The sequence below is a fragment of the Mustela lutreola genome, chromosome 4 (assembly GCF_030435805.1).
Source record: "Mustela lutreola isolate mMusLut2 chromosome 4, mMusLut2.pri, whole genome shotgun sequence".
Classification (NCBI taxonomy): Eukaryota; Metazoa; Chordata; class Mammalia; order Carnivora; family Mustelidae; genus Mustela; species Mustela lutreola.
Genome location: NC_081293.1, coordinates 130,957,727 through 130,975,279, shown reverse-complemented (window position 1 = coordinate 130,975,279; position 17,553 = coordinate 130,957,727). Strand labels below are relative to the sequence as shown.

The 17,553-nt window shown below is 40.1% G+C and overlaps 3 protein-coding genes across 9 annotated transcripts in view; 2 read left to right on the top strand and 1 right to left on the bottom strand.

Annotated features, from left to right (window-relative positions):
• Window positions 1–8,535, top strand: part of LOC131829367 (calaxin-like) — a 34,306-nt gene extending 25,771 nt beyond the window's left edge. For 2 of the 3 annotated variants that reach the window (XM_059171108.1, XM_059171105.1), the window contains 3 exons: window positions 319–470; window positions 3,078–3,182; window positions 5,232–5,319. In XM_059171108.1, coding sequence (XP_059027091.1) covers window positions 319–470; window positions 3,078–3,182; window positions 5,232–5,288 — 314 coding nt within the window. In that variant the 3' untranslated portion in view covers window positions 5,289–5,319. Of the gene's footprint in view, window positions 1–318; window positions 471–3,077; window positions 3,183–5,231; window positions 5,320–8,401 lie in introns of those variants that run through there. The other variant, XM_059171107.1, reaches the window with a different exon arrangement.
• On the bottom strand, window positions 4,948–13,279 carry RBM48 (RNA binding motif protein 48). Of its 2 annotated transcripts, none has more exons than XM_059171103.1 (5): window positions 13,109–13,279; window positions 12,271–12,461; window positions 10,483–10,628; window positions 8,225–8,793; window positions 4,948–6,198 (listed from the first exon to the last, which is right to left on the bottom strand). In XM_059171103.1, exons 1-5 carry the CDS (start codon window positions 13,217–13,219, stop codon window positions 6,112–6,114), a joined length of 1,104 nt encoding a protein of 367 aa, XP_059027086.1. In that variant the 5' UTR covers window positions 13,220–13,279; the 3' UTR covers window positions 4,948–6,111. The 2 variants fall into 2 exon arrangements, with proteins under 2 accessions (XP_059027086.1, XP_059027087.1); XM_059171104.1 differs by having other exon boundaries at window positions 5,950–6,195; window positions 8,223–8,793; window positions 13,109–13,278.
• A 236-nt stretch (window positions 13,280–13,515) lies between these two features.
• PEX1 (peroxisomal biogenesis factor 1) overlaps window positions 13,516–17,553 on the top strand; it is a 53,007-nt gene continuing 48,969 nt past the window's right edge. For 2 of the 4 annotated variants that reach the window (XR_009352829.1, XR_009352830.1), the window contains exon 1: window positions 13,516–13,711. Coding sequence is in view for 2 of the 4 variants with exons in the window: in XM_059171102.1 (XP_059027085.1) it covers window positions 13,583–13,711 (129 nt within the window). In the remaining 2 variants the exon portion in view is untranslated. The remainder of the gene's footprint in view (window positions 13,712–17,553) is intronic. The other 2 variants (XM_059171102.1, XM_059171101.1) reach the window with 2 other exon arrangements.

Genomic DNA, 17,553 nt, shown 5'->3' with positions numbered 1-17,553 from the left:
AAATCATTACCAAGACTCATGTGAAGGAGCTTTGTTCCTATATTCTCTTTTAGGAATTTCATGATTTCAGGTTTCATAACATTTTTAAACTCTCAATTTCAAAATCCACATCCCAAGAGGGATTTAATAACATGGAAAGAAGTATAATAAAGGGTGTTTTATTTTAAAATCTCTATCATATGGACCAATAATTGTAGACTGTATAAATTGTATATATATATATTTTTAAAAAACAATATATTGAAATAACTGCAGAGAAGGCTAGTGATATTTTAACTGTTCTTTTCCAAATCTTTAAACTACTTGTGCTTTGGACAGTCTGTTTTGAAGTTTACTATTTGAATGGTGATGGTTACATTTCTCGAGAAGAGATATTTGACATGTTGAAGAACAGTCTACACCAACAGTCATCTGAAGAAGAGACGGATGAAGGAATAAAAGAGTTGGTAGATATAACACTGAAGAAAATGGTAAGAATAAAAACCTGTAACTTATTATATCCAATCAAGCAGATGTTGGAGAAAGCTAAAGACAAAGAAATGATTTATTTTCCTTCATATTGATAGTAATCTTTATGAGGGCAGGAGATTTTTGTTTGTTTTCTGCTCTATCCATTGCTTAGAACAGGCCTGGCTGATAATGGGTGCTCAGTAAATACTCAGGGAATGGCTGGGTGGTTAAATGAATCACTGCACAACATGAATGTTAGTTTAAAATATTTCACTATCTGTGAAACTTCATTAATGTGTTGGTGGTAGTGCGGCAGATTCGATTTGTGTAAAATAGATGCTACTCTCATCGGTCTTCACAGCCCTCACCCTCCAATCCATCGAAACACTCATTATAACAAGATAACATAATAGTTAAAATAGTTGTCCCTAATGGTGTATACTGACTATATGCCAGATCCCTCACAGAACTTTAATATATAAAATCACTTTAACCTCAAAACAACCGTATGTAGTAGAAATTACGATCTCTATTTTACAGATGAGAAAACTGAAGTACAATTAGGTTGACCCAAGGTCACACTAGAAAATGGGGCACAGAATTCTCTCAATGAAACAAATAGTACCACTTTATTATAGACATAGTAATTTCTCTCCTTTCTTACTATGACCCTATCCTGGATACCGTTGAAAATGTGTGACTCTAGGGGTGCCTGGGTGGCTCAGTCGGTTAAAGCCTCTGCCTTCAGCTCAGGTCATGATCTCGGGGTCCTGGGATTGAGCTCCGCATCGGGCTCTCTGCTCAGCCGGGAGCCTGCTTCCCCCCCTTTCTCTGCCTGCCTCTCTGCCTGCCTTTCTGTGTACTTGTGATCTCTCTCTCTGTCAAATAAATAAATAAAATCTTTTTAAAAAAATTTAAAAAAAAATTTGCGACTCTAAGGCATCCTGGATGCAGCTCACCTCCATTACTCTGCTGATCAGGAAGGAAAGAGATGATGGGGGTTGCGGAGTCTCACATTCAACTAACACAGGCTCCACATTATCTTCTTCTATTAGAAATACTTTCACCAGCTACTGCTAAGGCTTAGGGCAGACTTCTTGAGAGATAGTGTGTTCCCAGTACTAAATGCACTCCCTTGTTTTTTGAAAGGAAATATTATGGAGTGAGATTTTTCCTTTCTTTTTTTTACTATGTTCTGTTAGCCAACATATAGTTCATCGTTTGTTTTTGATACAGTGGTCAGTGATTCCTTAGTTGTGTGTAACACCCAGTGCCCATTACAGCATGTGCCCTCCTTAATACCCAGAGCCAGGTGGAGGGTATTATGGAGTGAGTTTTTTCTGATAATTACTCAAATGTCTCTCTAAGTTAGACTCTCAGCAACCCTGAATTAGCCATGCCCAGAGGTGAAAAAACGAGAGTTCATCAAATCAAACCCAAATTCAATTAAATAGTTAAAGGCATTTATAATCTACCTACATAGTCTCCCCATGTTTAGTCTCCCATAGTCCCTGTCATTAATGCTCCAGACAGGTCTGTCTTCCTGACGTACACTCCTTCATATTGTCAGAGTTCAGGGTGAGCCATTCTTCTGCATTTCCTCCCCACACCTCTCCAGCTACCTAAAGGCCATCTCAACCATCTTGAAAGACCTCCCAGTGGTCTGCAAGCATCTTCTCATGATTCTAGTCCATCCTGAACTGTTACTGCTCTCAGTGCCTTGCTCCTTACCTGAGCAAGTTCACTTTTATCCTGAACACAATGGGCTCCCAAGTCAGAGGTCCTTTGAAAAACAAGCTCTACTTAAATTACTATAAATTAAACTTGAAAATCTTTGCCCTATGGCACTGTTTTTATCACAAAAGTAGCAATATGATAATACATGTCCTCTAATTTTTTGGTCTTATTCCACCGATTAGAGTATGAGTCTTTGGGGACAGGGCTGTATTTTATACATCTAAAGTAACTCAGGTGTCTTTGTCCACTTGGACTGCTATAACAGAATACCAAACTGGGTAACTATAACAGGAACTTACTTCCTAAAATCCTGAGACTGGGGGGCATCTGGCTGGCTCAGTTGGTAGAGTGTGTAACTCTTGATCTCACAGTTGTAAGTTCGAGTGTTGTGTTGGGTGTAGAGAATACTTAAAAATAAAATTGTTTAAAAAGTCAAGAGACTAGGAAATCCAAGCTAAGGTGCACCTCATTCACTTCTACGGTGAGGGCTCTCTTCCTGGCTTATAGACAGCTACCACTTCAGTGTGTCCTCACATGGCAGAAAGAGGGAACTCTGGTCTCTCTCCACTTAAAGGGACACTAATTTTATCTTGGGGGCTCCACCTTCAAGACATCCAAACCTAATTACCTCCCAAAGAGCCCACCTCCAAAACCATCACACTGCAGGCCCTAACATGTGAATTTGGAGGCAGGAGGGACACTAACATTCAGCCAGGTATTGATACCTGTAATACCAGGTATTACAAACAGATTTACGGGAATAAAGTAAGTAGTCTTGATAAATAAGTAGTGCCCACAGAATTGCAAACTAATAGTTTCACTTGGCAAAGTGTTATTTTCTATGCAAAATTAAAAACCACCATTTATCGAGAATTCACTGTCCTCTCTAGGATTATGACAACGATGGCAAGATATCTTTTGCAGACTTTGAAAAAGCAGTAAAAGAAGAAAGACTTTTGTTGGAAGTGTTTGGACCGTGTTTACCAGAAGCAAAGGTACAGTGTCAACAGCCCAAAATTAAGAGAAAATTCTAAGGGATCAGAACATAATACTTTCTAGACAACTCACCTCTGTAGGGGCTTTGGCCCACTGTTGAAATTCAGGCAACCATGAGGGTCTCGGCTTCATCCTCATGTTTTGGGGCCCAACAATGGTGGCTATTTATTTTATTCAACAGACTTTTTGAGCTTGTAATTTCTTTAGCTATACACAATTCCTGGTTTCTTGTATGTTGTTATTATCCCAAAGAAAACTAGGGCATATTGGCTTGCTTAACGGATAGAACACTGAATAGTGTATTCAGTAACTGATAGGACAAAACTTGGTCTATTTCAACCCAAATGTTGTCAAACAATGAGAATAATTACATTTTAAAAATCTTGGACATATTTAAAGTACTTGACAGAATTTGTGCTCATGAAGGTTTTTCATGTATGAATTTGACAAAAATTTTCTGAGCCAGAAAAGCCAGCCTAATAATTTATTTGACACATTAATATTCCCTTTAATTCTTCCTCTGATCAACTTCTTTGCAACCTGTAGATATATTCTTTTGGTAGTAATTTGGATGGCAATTTTGAGGATGAATTTGCATAATGTTAAGCTCTCCTGAGCTATCTCAGCATATTTCTCTAACTTGTCCCATTTATGCCCACATTTTAACTCTGCCTAGAAATATGTAGTAAAAGGCAATGTGTGAAAGGCAGACCTCTCATTTGGGGACTGATGGGACAAACAGTATAGAGTGGACCGGAATGGAGTGACTACTTAAGTCAGATGGAACACCAACAGTTCGTCGGTTGCTCCCAGAATTCAGCAGCCCAGTTATCAAGAGCCTTGCTACTCAGTGTAATCTGTGTATGAGCAACAATGGTATCACCTACTAACTTGTGAGAAATCTAGACTCTCAGGCCACACCCCACACCAAATTCCTCAGAATCTTGTCTTGTCTTTTCTTCCTTCCCCTCTCCTTTCCCCTTTTCTTCCCTCTTTTTCCTTCCTTCCTTCCTTCCTCTTTCATTCTTTCAATGCTTGACACAGCAAAGGCTCTTCTTTCTTTCCCCTTCTGTGGTCAAATACTGTGCACGTTGGTGGGGATGGGGAGGCATGCTAGCCTCCACAGTCATGAAAAGATCCTGAAAAGATCCGAAATCCATTCAACAACACAGAACCCATTGAGCAGCTCCTCCCTTGAAGAATTTAAACATTCTCCCCCAGAGGGTTTTTTTTTCAATTGTGGTAAAATACATCCAACATAAAATATATCATTTTAACCCATTACAAACACAGAGTTCAGTAATGTCAGGTACATTCACAATGTCATACAATCTCCAGAACTCATCTTGCAAAAAATGAAATTCTATACCTATAAACAATTCTGCATTCCTACCATCCACCAGCTCCTGGCCACTACCATCAGAATCTGCATTTTAATAAGACCCTGAAGTAGAGAGTCATACCATCTTAATGTCTGAGAAGTGTGTTCTAGACAGTAACTTGCTCTTTCCAATTCTGTGCTTGGGTATCTAATGTGTCTTTTACCTGTGAGTTCAGCAGAGAAAAGTATCTAATTACCTTACAAGAAGTAAGGCCAAAACCCTTGTCTGCAGCTTCTTTTAATACTGTCTAGCACTTGGAGCTATCCCAGCAAGTTTATATCAGTAGGTCATAGCTGGTGATGAGCCTTAACTGGTATATTCAAATTCAATCCAACAGGCAAGAAGTCTTTAGGTATAGAGAGAAAAGAAAAACAGACCGCCATTTGGTATGGGTCTTCTCAAGTTATTTTTATCGGTTAAAAAACAAACAAACAAACAAAAAAAACGGAAACAGCCTGAACACACTTGTTCCAATTTCCAATTATGTGGTTCACTGCCAGGAAAAGCCATGTGGGTATGCTAAAAGTAGTGGTTAGTGACCTAGTATTTACAAATACAGTGATTCACTTCTGCCATAGATAGGCACATTCTTCTTAGACATTAACTGAAGACTGTAGGCTTCTAATTTCAGCTTTGTTCTAATAGTTTATCTTTTTTACTTTACAGAATTGTATTGATTTTGAAGCCCTGGCATTCAGACACATCCTGACTTCTAGTTTTTGAATGTGAATCACTCAGTACTTGTATTAAAATCAGAAACAGATCCCGACTGCCTATCCTTATTTGCATTGTAAAGTTTTTATCTTTCACTTCATTTACATAGAACTACTGCCACGTGGGAAGTAATACTAAAAGAATGGTTCCTGTAATTTTTTTTTTTTTTAAGATTTATTTGTCAGAAAGAAAGAGCACAGGCAGGGGCAGCGGCAGGCAGAGGGAGAAGCAGGCTCCCCACTGAGCAGGGAGCCCGATGTGGGACTCAATCCTGGGACCCCGAGATCATGACCTGGGCAAAATGCAGACCCTTAATCAGCTGAGCTGCCCAGGTAGCCTCAGTTTCTGTAATATTAAGTATGATCAAAATAACACCTATAATAAGTAATGATAAACTAATTTTCTTCTTTTAAGTTAGCCAACAAGCTTGGTTCTTGTGGCAAATACTGTGAATAATCCTTTCACAATCCTCTTTTCTCTTTCTTCCTCATCCACAGAAGCTGGAAACCAAAACATTTATCATGCCAGACCTCCCGAGTTAGGAATGGCCAGGAGCCCACTTCTAGCCAATAGGATGCAACCAAAGCCACTGGGTGGAGCTCCTGGAAAAGTTTAGTTTTGTTTTTTTAAGGAACATATTTGGCTGGCATGTACTTTGTCTGTAACAACCTAACTTTAAAAGATGAAATTTTATTAGATAAGTAGCTTGAATGATATTATAAAGAGAAGTGCATTAAAAAATACTAGCAGTACAATCTTTTCAACAATTAAAGTGACAGGCCAAAAGTAAAAAGTTAATAGTCCCACAGAAACATAATTGGCTGCCAGCAGTCTATATTCTTCTTCTTTGCTTTAATGAACGACTTGTACACACATCTTCCAGCTTGTCTTCTGGAGGTTTGGGCACAGATGAAATGACCTAGTTTAAAAAAAGAGAACCACCAAAACTTAGTTTTTGTAGTACAAGAATAAGTAAACTATTAGAAGAGGTAGGATATACATCTAATAGTCCAATTCTTGCCATCAGGTTTGAGGCAGAGTGTGCCTAATTTCAGGATACAGCCTATGATCTAGGCACAGTGCAAGGTTTTCTGTCAGAATACTGATGGGAGTAAAACTTCTAAAGCCATTTAATAAGAAAAAAAATGGGAGAAAAGTAAATACATACTCTAACAATCCTTTATAGATCTGAAGTCATTTGCTTTCTTATAGATACAGACAGACATCCTGATTCTGCATAACTTGAAACACTAATAACATCTGATGTATTTAAAGACATGGAGCCTTGAGGGGGGAGATAAGAAATTTGAATAAGCAGAAAATGGTATAATCCTCAATTTCCTAGGGAAGTGAAACCAAACACACCATTAGAAAAAGAGTGACAATGTGTTAAAACAGTATAACAGTCTTGATTTAAATGCACAATTATTAGAAACTGTAGTAAGTTGTAGTTAGTATTTCTCAATTTTGTTGTCCTACTGTTTCCTTACCTAGGATATGGACCTACCAACTTTTTTTTTTTTTTTTTTTTTTTTTTTTTTAGATTTTATTTATTTGTCAGAAAGAGAGTATGCATGAGCGAGACAGGATGGGCATGTGTGCAGGCAGAGAGAAAAGCAGGCTCCGCTGAGCAGGGAGCCCCATACGAGACTCATCCCAGGACCCTGGGACCTGAGCTAAAGGCAGATGCTAACCAACTGAACCACCCAGGCATCCCCTAACAACTTTTTCCTTGAAAATACAGTCAGCTCTGGCTGAGAGAGTTATGTATCTGTATCAATGCCCCAGATCAACTCTATCTGAAGGAAAGAGGGGCGCTAGCAAAACTAAAAAATTTTAAGAGGCTTAAGCATGGAAATTGTGTTCATAGATTTTTATTATTTTAAAATAAGCCCTCACTCTTAGTCAGATAATAATTTTCAGGTAAAACAAATAGACATAAATTAAGCCACCTTAGATTCCATTCATCACATGGTAAAATACATATACAACTGCATGAAAAGCACTTTCTGAACCCCAGGCTTAAAGTTTAGGACAATATTTCTCCCTTAGTTAGATTTCTAAAGGGTTTGCCCCATGAAAAGGGGCAAAAGCTAATTCAAATGTTAGCTTTCTTTCATTTGTGTTCAGAAAGTGGCAAATGATTAAATAACAGGTAAAGAAATTACTACTTAAGTAGCACAGTCAAGTTGTACTCTACTTAAGAAGCTGACATTTTCAAATGCAGACCTTAGGGCCTGGTCTTTAGAAATCTGGCCCTATTCTATGGCTACTTTTATCAAAGAAGCAAAAAGCATTTTAATTTGATGTAATTTGTATTAACTTTGAAGTTGAGGAAAATACGTTGTAATAATTTTCCTTCAACACAACAGTTCTGTACTTTGGCTTATAACAGAACCATCTGGGGACCTTTAAAAAGGGAGGGCCTGGGCTCCCCTCTCACAGGCTGACCTCACTGACTGAAACCACTGCTTTTATATTTTAGATCTGTATGTTCTGTTCATCGTTTAAAGCAAGGATTAATGACATCAAAGCACGTACATTTCTGTTAGATTCAGTTAATGTAGAAAAACACATCAAAAAGCTGAAAATGAAAAAAAAAATGACAATATTTTAGTCGCCACAAATCTCCATTTAGTTGTTAGTCCTATGATCAAATGGTCTCTCTTTTTTTTTGTTGTTAATTTTTTTTGTTAATTTTTAAAAATTTTTTAAAAAGATTTATTTATTCATTTATTTGACAGAGAGATCACAAGTAGACAAAGAGGCAGGCAGAGAGAGAGAGAGAGAGAGAGAGAGGAGGAAGCAGCCTCCCCGCTGAGCAGAGAGCCCGATGTAGGGCTCAATCCCAGGACCCCGGGATAATGACCGGAGCTGAAGGCAGAGGCTTTAACCCACTGAGCCACCCAGGCGCCCCTTAAAACAGTTTCTAAAAATGATCTTACCTCTTGAAGTTTATTCCGAATTAAATTCGCTGTTGTATTCAATGAGTCGTCATGCATGTCCACTTTAGGTATGTGAGGTAACATAGGCCCAATCATAACCTCATTGCTACTCGTACTTGTTCCGAGAAAAGTTCCAACTTTACGATCATCTTCTCTTCTTCTTTTCCGCTCCTGCAGCTGTGTCGTCCTAGGCATAAATCTGTCAACTGCCTCTGAAGAAGTAGTAGCCTTCTGTGCACCAGGGCAGGCCAATGAATTTTTAAAAGGTTTCATTTGTATCTTCTGTGAAGAGTCATTGTGCATACAATGCTCCACTGTTCCAGCACGGTTTCTACCACTCCAAGAGGAGTCCGATGCCCAGCCCATATGTTCCCCTGACGAACACGGACATTTTGAGGAAAAATAACATAAAGGCAATTCACAAGAATAAGGAAGACAAGGATCGGAGTTGCCAGTAGAAGTGTTCAGTGTGGCTGCACAAGGTCCAGATGTCCTTGAGTGGAAGTCCTGTCTAAAATCTTTTGTGTCTTTAAGCTCTGTAACCAGTTTCTTCTTCGTCATGTAATGATCTTAATATTGCAATTTAAAAGGTGAGAGAAGAGGAAAAAGAAATGGTTCATTTGTTTTCATCATTTGCAAATGTCCACTTTTAAAAACAAACATCACTTTAAAAGGTTAACAAATGCTACCTTGAAAAATTTATTTCTTGAGCAGGCAATACCGTCATGTGTTTAAAAGCTAAGAAGGATAAAAGGTATATTAGTGTCAAGCTTCACTCTCTCTTTGCTCCCCATATGCCTGGTTTCCACTCCTCCATAAGTGATCCCTATTCCCAATTTCTTATTTATCTGTCCAATATATCTTATTCTTCCTCCTCCCACTTACTCCTCTTTTTCCCCCATAATACCCACTTCTCTGCACCTTTGCATTTTCCACTTAACTGTGGATCTTAGAGGCTTTTTCTAGGTCATGATATAGAATGCTTTCTTCCCCCAGCTTCGGAGTATTCTGCTATATGAATGTATCATGCTGCTTAGCTTGTTTGTTTTTTTAAAGATGGCAATATGCGGGACCCATATTATATCATTTTATTTGCCACACAACCCTAGAAGTTTTCTGGGAGCTATTCACATGCACCATAGGTCAATGTTCAGTGTCAACTAGTGACCAGGGACTCTCAATAGCTCTCCTGCCAAATTTTCAGGTGAGTTTTTCCAAGAGTCTTCCCACCTTATTTCTCTCTTCACCTCTGCCACATGTCACCTCCCCAGTCAAAAACTCCTCATATTCAGTAACTGTATGGACATGGACTTTGTCTTTTATTTTTATTTATTTTTTAAAGATTTTATTTATTTATTTGACAGAAAGAGATCACAAGTAGGCAGAGAGGCAGGCAGAGAGAGAGAGGAGGAAGCAGGCTCTCCACGGAGCAGAGAGCCCTACGTGGGGCTCGATCCCAGGACCCTGGGATCATGACCCGAGCCGAAGGCAGCGGCTTAACCCACTGAGCCACCCAGACGCCCCTGACTTTGTCTTTTAATTGAAGGGTGGAAACTTGGCAATCTGAGCCTCCAGTATCATTCAGATTTCAGACCACACACATTATTTTAGTCCAATTCTGAGTGCTTTGTTCCTACAATCCTTGTACCAGATCTCATGACTCTATTCCAGGCACCTGGAATTTGTGTCTAGGGAAACCCAGTTGGGAATATGGGCCACGTGGCCAGCTGCTGGTCAAAAGTGGAACTTTTCCACGTTCAGCAGTTTTAGATTAGCAGTTGGTAACTAGTCTGCAAATCATAATTGTTTCTCACTGCCTTTGGTCAAGCCTTAATTCCTTAGCATGGGATATAAAGCCCTACATGATTCAGTTCCTGTTCTCTTCTCTAATCTTTATTTCTCACTGTAGCCCTGTGCTGTGGTTACCCTTCCTTCCGAAGCACGATGCTCATTTATTCATGCTCCTTGGCCTACCCTCCCATCGCTTCCTTTCCCTTTCTGAGTAATGTCTACTTATCATCCTTCAAAACTCAGCCACCTCTCTCAACCTGTAGGAACTCTTCCACATGCCAATATCTCTCCTTTTCCAGCCCAGATTACTTAAGAGTGCTGCCCAGAATCCCGCAGTTTACAGTTACTGAATATTGTGATCATTTATCTGCCTCTCTTCCCACTGGACTGGGAGCTCCATGGTGATATAATACACCTAGCAAGAGTGCCTGACACATAGGAGGTGTTCAGTAACTGGCTTTTCATACCTTTATTTTTAGTAGTTCTTGTTATATAAGCCTTTCTCTCCTGTAATTTTTTTCTAGTTTCTTCAACTGTTTCAAATTCTGGAGCATAGCACACATGAAGCAATCCACCAAAGAAGCTCTGTTCATCCATTTTTCTCTTGGCTGTCCTGAATAGAAAACAGCATGGTTTCTTAATCTCAATTCACTTAGGATGAAAGCCGAACTAGTATACAATGCACTGATCTAAAGAGCAACGTTCAGGTTTTGCTATGTGTACACACATCCTCTTGTGCGGGAGTTAAGATGTGCTGCTTGTGGATGGTATTGACTCTACTGATCTGGTGCATACTTTTCAAGCCTTTCATCCCCTCTCCCTACAGTGCTAACAGGTTTTGAGCTATGTCATCCACACATAACCTGACTCCCTTTAATTAACTGAGGAGCCACCAGTTAACCTGAGGTACACAATCTGTTGTCGTGAAACAGATTTCTCTGTGTTAAGTGGCCCTTAAGAGTCAGCTCATACCAAATTTAGCCCTTTTGGCACAATGGGATTCATACATAAAAATTAATAAATATAATATTGTAATCGTAAAAATCTTCAATAATTAAATATTGAATACATAACTAATCCATGAAAAAGTAGAGGATAATATTCAATAAATACTTACTAAATATATACAAGGGGCCAGGACTTAAGCTACAATAAATATTTAAGTACTTCTATGCCCAGGGATAATGATAAAAATACTTACTGAGATTTTACCATGCACCAGGTAGTATCCTAAGTGAATGAACACTTCATAAAAATCATATGATGACATGAGGCCTGGGGACATTTATAACAGCCATGCTCACACTAGTTTGTGGAGCTACGATTCAAACTGAGATGTTAAACTTCACAGCCTATTGTACTATGTGCTCTGGAAGATGCAAAAGCTCTAGAAAATATGCTTCCCTAACCGTGAGGGGCAAGCAAGTTGATTAGGGAAAGTGAGATTACATATGAGAGCAAACAGAGAACAACATAAGTGCTTTTGTGGCAGACTGCAAATCCTATTCATAGTACAGAAAGACAAGATCAATGGTGGGGTGCCTGGTTAGCTAAGTTGGTAGGCCATGTGAGTCTTGATCTCGGGTTTATAAGTTTGAGCTCCACACTGGGTGTAGAGATTACTCAAAAATAAAATTTTTTTTAAAAAGAGAGAGAGAGAAAAGAAAAAATGAATGGTAATAGCCAAAGAAGGAAGGGTCTTGGAGAGAATTAATGACAAGACTGGGGTCAACAGAAAACTAGTAAGTCATTTCATACTTCAGCCTTACTGAAGCAGAGTTTCTGTTAACAGAAAGCTGGAAAAGGTTGAGTCAATTCACAAAGGTACATAACATTAAAAACTTAAACGTCTAAGGTTTACTGCATTCTGAACACAGGAGGCACTACATTTAGCCCCTTTACATCGATTATCTTATACCATCCTCACACAACCCCCAAGGTAGGTCCTTTTACCATACATATTTCGCAGAATAAAAAAAAACAGCCTTACTGAGATTAAATAACTTGTCCAAAGTCATGATGCTAGTAAGCAGTGGAGTTCGAAAATTTACCCCAAACCCAGTTTTTAATCTACGACAATACATGATCAAAGGCTGTTAAGCATGGGAATGACATTTAAGACTGGAGTAAGATAAAAATAATATAGGGCCATGTTAGATTATTCAGTAATTCAGGTATGAATGAGGGACAACTGGGGCCAAAGTGACAGCAGTGGGAATGGAGGAAATGAAACTTATGCTTAACTTGCACATTACCTTGCACTTTGTAAGTTCATAAATTTGATAAGATAAACTTCTGTAAAGTCTTCTGCTGGGTATTCATCTAGAGGATTATACTGTTCAATTGCACCATATAGAGCAAATCGCTCAACTAATTCCTTCATTGCTCCCACTGCAGGAACTCCTTGTATTAACAAGTACCGAGATTCCAAATTGATTGTATATACCTAAAAGAAAACACATAAAGATATATCTTCCAAATAAGCCTAAGACATATCTTCTATTTAAAAAAAAAAAAAGCTCGGGGTACTTCACTTACCATGCTGAGCACCAAGTAATGTGCTCAGATAGAATTGCTGAATCATTATATTGTACACCTGCAACTAATATATAACACTACGTTAACTATACTGGAATTAAAATTAAAAACTGAAAAGTGCTCTGAAAAGAAGAAACATTCTGTTCAGCCAGTCTGGAAAATTAAAAAAAAAGGATAAAGAATTCACCCCTTCCGGTGACGGCCTCTAATTAAAACACAGACTCTCTTCAATCGACATATTTTACAGAAGTTGGCTCAGAAGAAGTTACTAGAGAGAGAGAGAACAAAAATTACCATGCGCCAAGCGCTACTGTAAACACGGAAGATACAATGACTAAAATAAAGCCCTGTCCTTCCGGAGCTGACGTTACAGCATTTGACCAAAGGGGGTTCGTGAGAATTTTTGGCCACCGAGTACCAGTTTCTCAAACCCATCTCTAATGACTGATGAAGAGAACCGCAGCCCTTCAAGCCTTTATTACATAAAGTGGGCATGTGGAGCTAGAGCTAAGATAAAGCTATCAGCAATAATGAATGAAACCAAAATCACTTTACCCTGACAGCACGAGGCCGCCGCCCCTCCCGATACTTGGCCCGCGTGTCGCATACAGCCCTCTGAACGTGGTGATCAAATACACCTCCAAGTTCGCCGCCACTCGACGCCATCTTGCCTATTCCGGCCCTTGCAAAAACGACAACATCCGTCTCGCCGCATGCCTGTTCACCCAATAAGAGAGGAAGATGGGTCAAGGCGTGCCAGGACTGGCTGGAGAATCGACAGCGTCTGGCATCGTTTCCTGTGAGTGAGACTTCGGCGAACGAGGTGCCGCCCTCCAGCGGCCTGGCGGAGAGACCGCGGAGAGCTCGAGCCCTTTGCCTGTCCCTCCTCGTCCCCGCGCGCGCGGCGAGAGGGGCGTGGCCGCAGGGGGCGGGGTCGATCGATCTTCTCTGGCTCCGACGCCCTCGGTCTGCTCAGTGGCCAGCGTCTGCTTAAGTGGACGGCTGGGGCGTGATCCTCGCTTGTCTACGATGTGGGGCACCGATCGCCTAGCGGGTGCAGAGGGTGGTGGGGTAGCGGTGACTGTAGTCTTCACCAACGCCCGCGACTGCTTCCTCCACTTGCCCCGGCGCCTCGTGGCCCAGATGCACCTGCTACAGGTAACGCGCCAGCCCTGGACGGCGGCTCGCAACCCAGACTCGCGACACCCGGTTGGCTGCCTGGGGTCGGACTGGGCCAAGACCTTTTAGGGACGCGGTGGCCCTCAAGCCTGCCCGGGCTGGGTGGCACGGGCTGCCTTTAGTCGCCACCGAGCCGTTCAGAGGACAGACTGAGGGCCCCTCGAGGGCAAGGCCGGGGAGGGCAGGTTCTGCAGCCCATACCACGTCTAGTGCAGCCCTGGGCCTTTAACGTGCCCTGTTTCAGGTGTTTTCACTTGGTGAGACTGGGCTTTTAAAACATCCTGATATTTACGTCTGCATTCAGAAATATGTCTCCAGTTTGGAAAAGCTTCTGGAAGTCGCTAATTTTTATTTTTATTTAAAAAAAAAATGTTTTTCTTGCTAGTGATTTTCAGGTGCCTGCATGGCTGCGGTCCCGGCCTCCAGAGGGAGGGCCAGATTTGGCTTGCAGAGTCCCTGTAGGTTAACAGGGTATGTTAACAGGAACTGAGCACCGTGTCCCGTGCGCGGGGTAGTTTAATAAAATAAGGTTCTTCCCTGTGTCGCCGATGCTCGGAACAGTTCTGAGGTGTGCCAGAAATAGGCAGTAGAATTATGCATATTTGGAAGTACATAGGTAGGATTATTTGAACCTCTCCGGTCAGTTACCCTTTTAATTGTTAATTAAAGGGGGTACAACATCCTCATTTTCTTACTAGAAATAGAGGCATATAGTCTTATGAATTTCATATGCTTATGCTGGCAAAGGGACAGAATATTTGAAATCCTGGATGCATAGTACCCACTACTGGCTAATCATGCAGGAAATATTTAAGAATTTACAGTAATTTTAAGTATCCTACCTTTCCACTTTACTTTTCCGGAACCGTTTTTCTAGATATTTTTTACCCTAGAATTATTGGCTTAGAGGGCATAGGTAATTGTTAAAGCAGGGAATCATAAGTTGGCAGTTAATGTGCTGAATTACTTTATTTGGGCTGAAGCATAGAGGACATAATGCCCTCAATGCTATAATGGGAAGAGGGTCAGAAGAATAGTTTCCTGGCCTGTGTCAGATTTACCTTTAAGTTTTTCAAAATACCAGTGTTCTGGTCCTTCCTCAGACTTCTTGGATCAGAATCCTGGGGAGTGAGCTTTAGGCATCTGTAATTTAAAAATATGTATGTATCTTTGGGCTACTTGGATACACAAGAACTGAGCCTTATTATTATTGAATCACAATGTTGATGGCGAAAGGGACCTGGGACATCTCGGTCATTTCTGTACTTTCACATGTTAGGAAACTAGCACTCCTAGGCAGGTACCATTTCCAGGTAATTCGTCCTCTTGTCTCTCACGTACTATGCAGCATCCACATCGGCCTTCTCACTGTTTCTTTCATAACTCGGCAACTTCCTACTTCTGTACTCTTACTCTTGCTATTCTTTCTCCCCAAAACGTTTTTCTTCATTTCATGCCTTCAAAAGCTGAGCATAATCTTACCTCCTCCGCCGAGCTTTTAAATTCTCGGTTGCTCACATTTGTCTCCTTTTCGAAACTTCACTTTTGTGTTTATGTGACACATCTTGCTTGTACTCTGTGTCTCAGGCCCCTGTCTCCAAGCCCCTATTTCAGGACTGGATATATAGTAGATGCTTTAACTCGGGATTTATTTATTTATTTATTTATTTGACAGAGATCATAAGCAGAGAGGCAGGCGGGGGGCGGGGGGAAAGCAGGCTCCCCACTGAGCAGAGAGCCCGATGTGGGGCTCGATCCCAGGATCCTGAGACCATGACCTGAGCTGAAAGCAGAGGCTTAACCCACTGAGCCACGCAGGAGCCCCTAACTCGGGATTTTTTAACCTTGGTGCTCTAGACTGGATAATTTTTTGTTGTGGGTGGCTGTGGCTGGTATTATGAAATAGTTAACAGTATCTTTGACCTTTAGCCACTAGATGCCAGTAGCACACCTCCTTTTCAGTAGCGATAGTCCAAAAAAGTCTCCATGTGTCTCCACACGTTGCCAGATGTCTCCTGGGGAACAGAAATCACCCCCAGTTGAGGACTGTTGCTTTAACTCCGTTATTTTGTCTGGATACTGGGCTCCGTGCTTGCTGCGATTGCTGAAATGAGGGAAAGGATTCCCGTCCACCCTGGATGCAGACAAACAAACCTAAATCGCCATCCAGAAATGGCCAGATAAGGACTTGTCATTTCTTTTGTGTTAGCAAGGGAGAACCCAAGCCTTGGATCTGGCCAGTTCTAAGGCCTGACCACCCATGATTTCACCTGAAAGTTCTCTCCAGGTGATACTGGTACCACAGGTATAGGCAAAAGCACGTGGTCAGTCATTTGCTGATTGACTGGAGAAGCGGGCTCATTTCTCTCCAGTCTGCTGGTTTCTTCTTTTTACCTGAGGTTCTGTGGTTCAGGTGGACAAGGTTTTACGTGCAAATGGACTCCGATTAGTCTGCAGGGTTTACCAAATCCACCTGAATGTATATTATGACTATGGCGCTGGTTGCTACATTTTGACGGAATGAGTAATTGAAGTACTTTTCCTGTTTGATGAAGTTGATTTTCCCCTTGCCCAGTGAGTTGGTAGAATCCGCCTCTTTGATATTTCAGGGTGTATTTTGGATTTCCTTATTGAACATCTCTGGTTTGGAAAGCTTCTTCTTGTGAAATAGGAGGTGATCTGGATTATATGCCACAGACTCTTATGAAAGAAGTGTGGAAAGCACCTGGTGGGGATTGGTCATTTTCACTCTTGTAACCTCAGCTGACTCAATTACAGCTGACAGTAATTTGGAATTTGACTCCAAATCCAGGGCTCTGTATACTTTATCACACGGTGCTTGGTGGAAAGGTCTTGTCATTGTGAGCAGTTGTCCTATTCTTTGAATTGTGGGAAAAATTACACAACTAAGTGGTACATCATAACTTTCTTCTATACAAAATTTTAATAACATTTTAATAACATAGCTAATTTAAAGTACATTATATTGCTTCAGAAGTGGCTCCAACATCCTTTAAAAGTTTCCTATTCAAAGAAACAGTAAGTGGCCTATCACAAGTTTTGAGGTAGTAAAATTTGATGTAAATGAATGAATTTAATAATTGAATTTATTTTGATATAAATAAATGACTTTAATAATACTAAAACTTCCTGAGATGGTAAGTTTTGATTAATGAAGTCTTTACTTTTTATTGAAAAAATGATATATGTTTACAAGTGCTGATGATACGATGTTAAGTGGGGAAAAGGATACCAAATCCTGACTATAATATACAACTATTTAAAAAATTTTGCAAAGAAAACAGATTAGCTAGAAATAGACCAAATTGTTCATGTGGTTGTCTTGTGGAGAGGATACCAGAAATTCCTTTTTTCCTTCCACGTTTATATATTTTTTAAGGTTTCAATAATGAGTTTGTAGTTCTTTAATCATAGAAAACATTGTTTTTTAGTGCTTAGCCACAAACTTATGTATTTTATAAAATTGTTCTTAATGGGAACACATTTCATATTTTTTTTGTTCTTAGAATTCCATAGTGGTAAAACTTTCAAAATTATTTAAGAAGCTGTGTAGTATAAAATTTCTGGAAGTGTACGTAAGAAACTATAAACCATAATTACCTCTGGGAACAGGAACCTAGCTTCTTTTATTATTATTATTTTTTTGTAACGTTTGTGCTTTTACCAGGCACATTTATTGTCTTCTAATAAACAAATAGTTAAGGTTTTAATGATCATGATATATTTCTACTTACTGACTCATGCTCTACTAAAATAGTAAATTTGTAGCTTATTGAATAATTTCACCATTGATAGATATT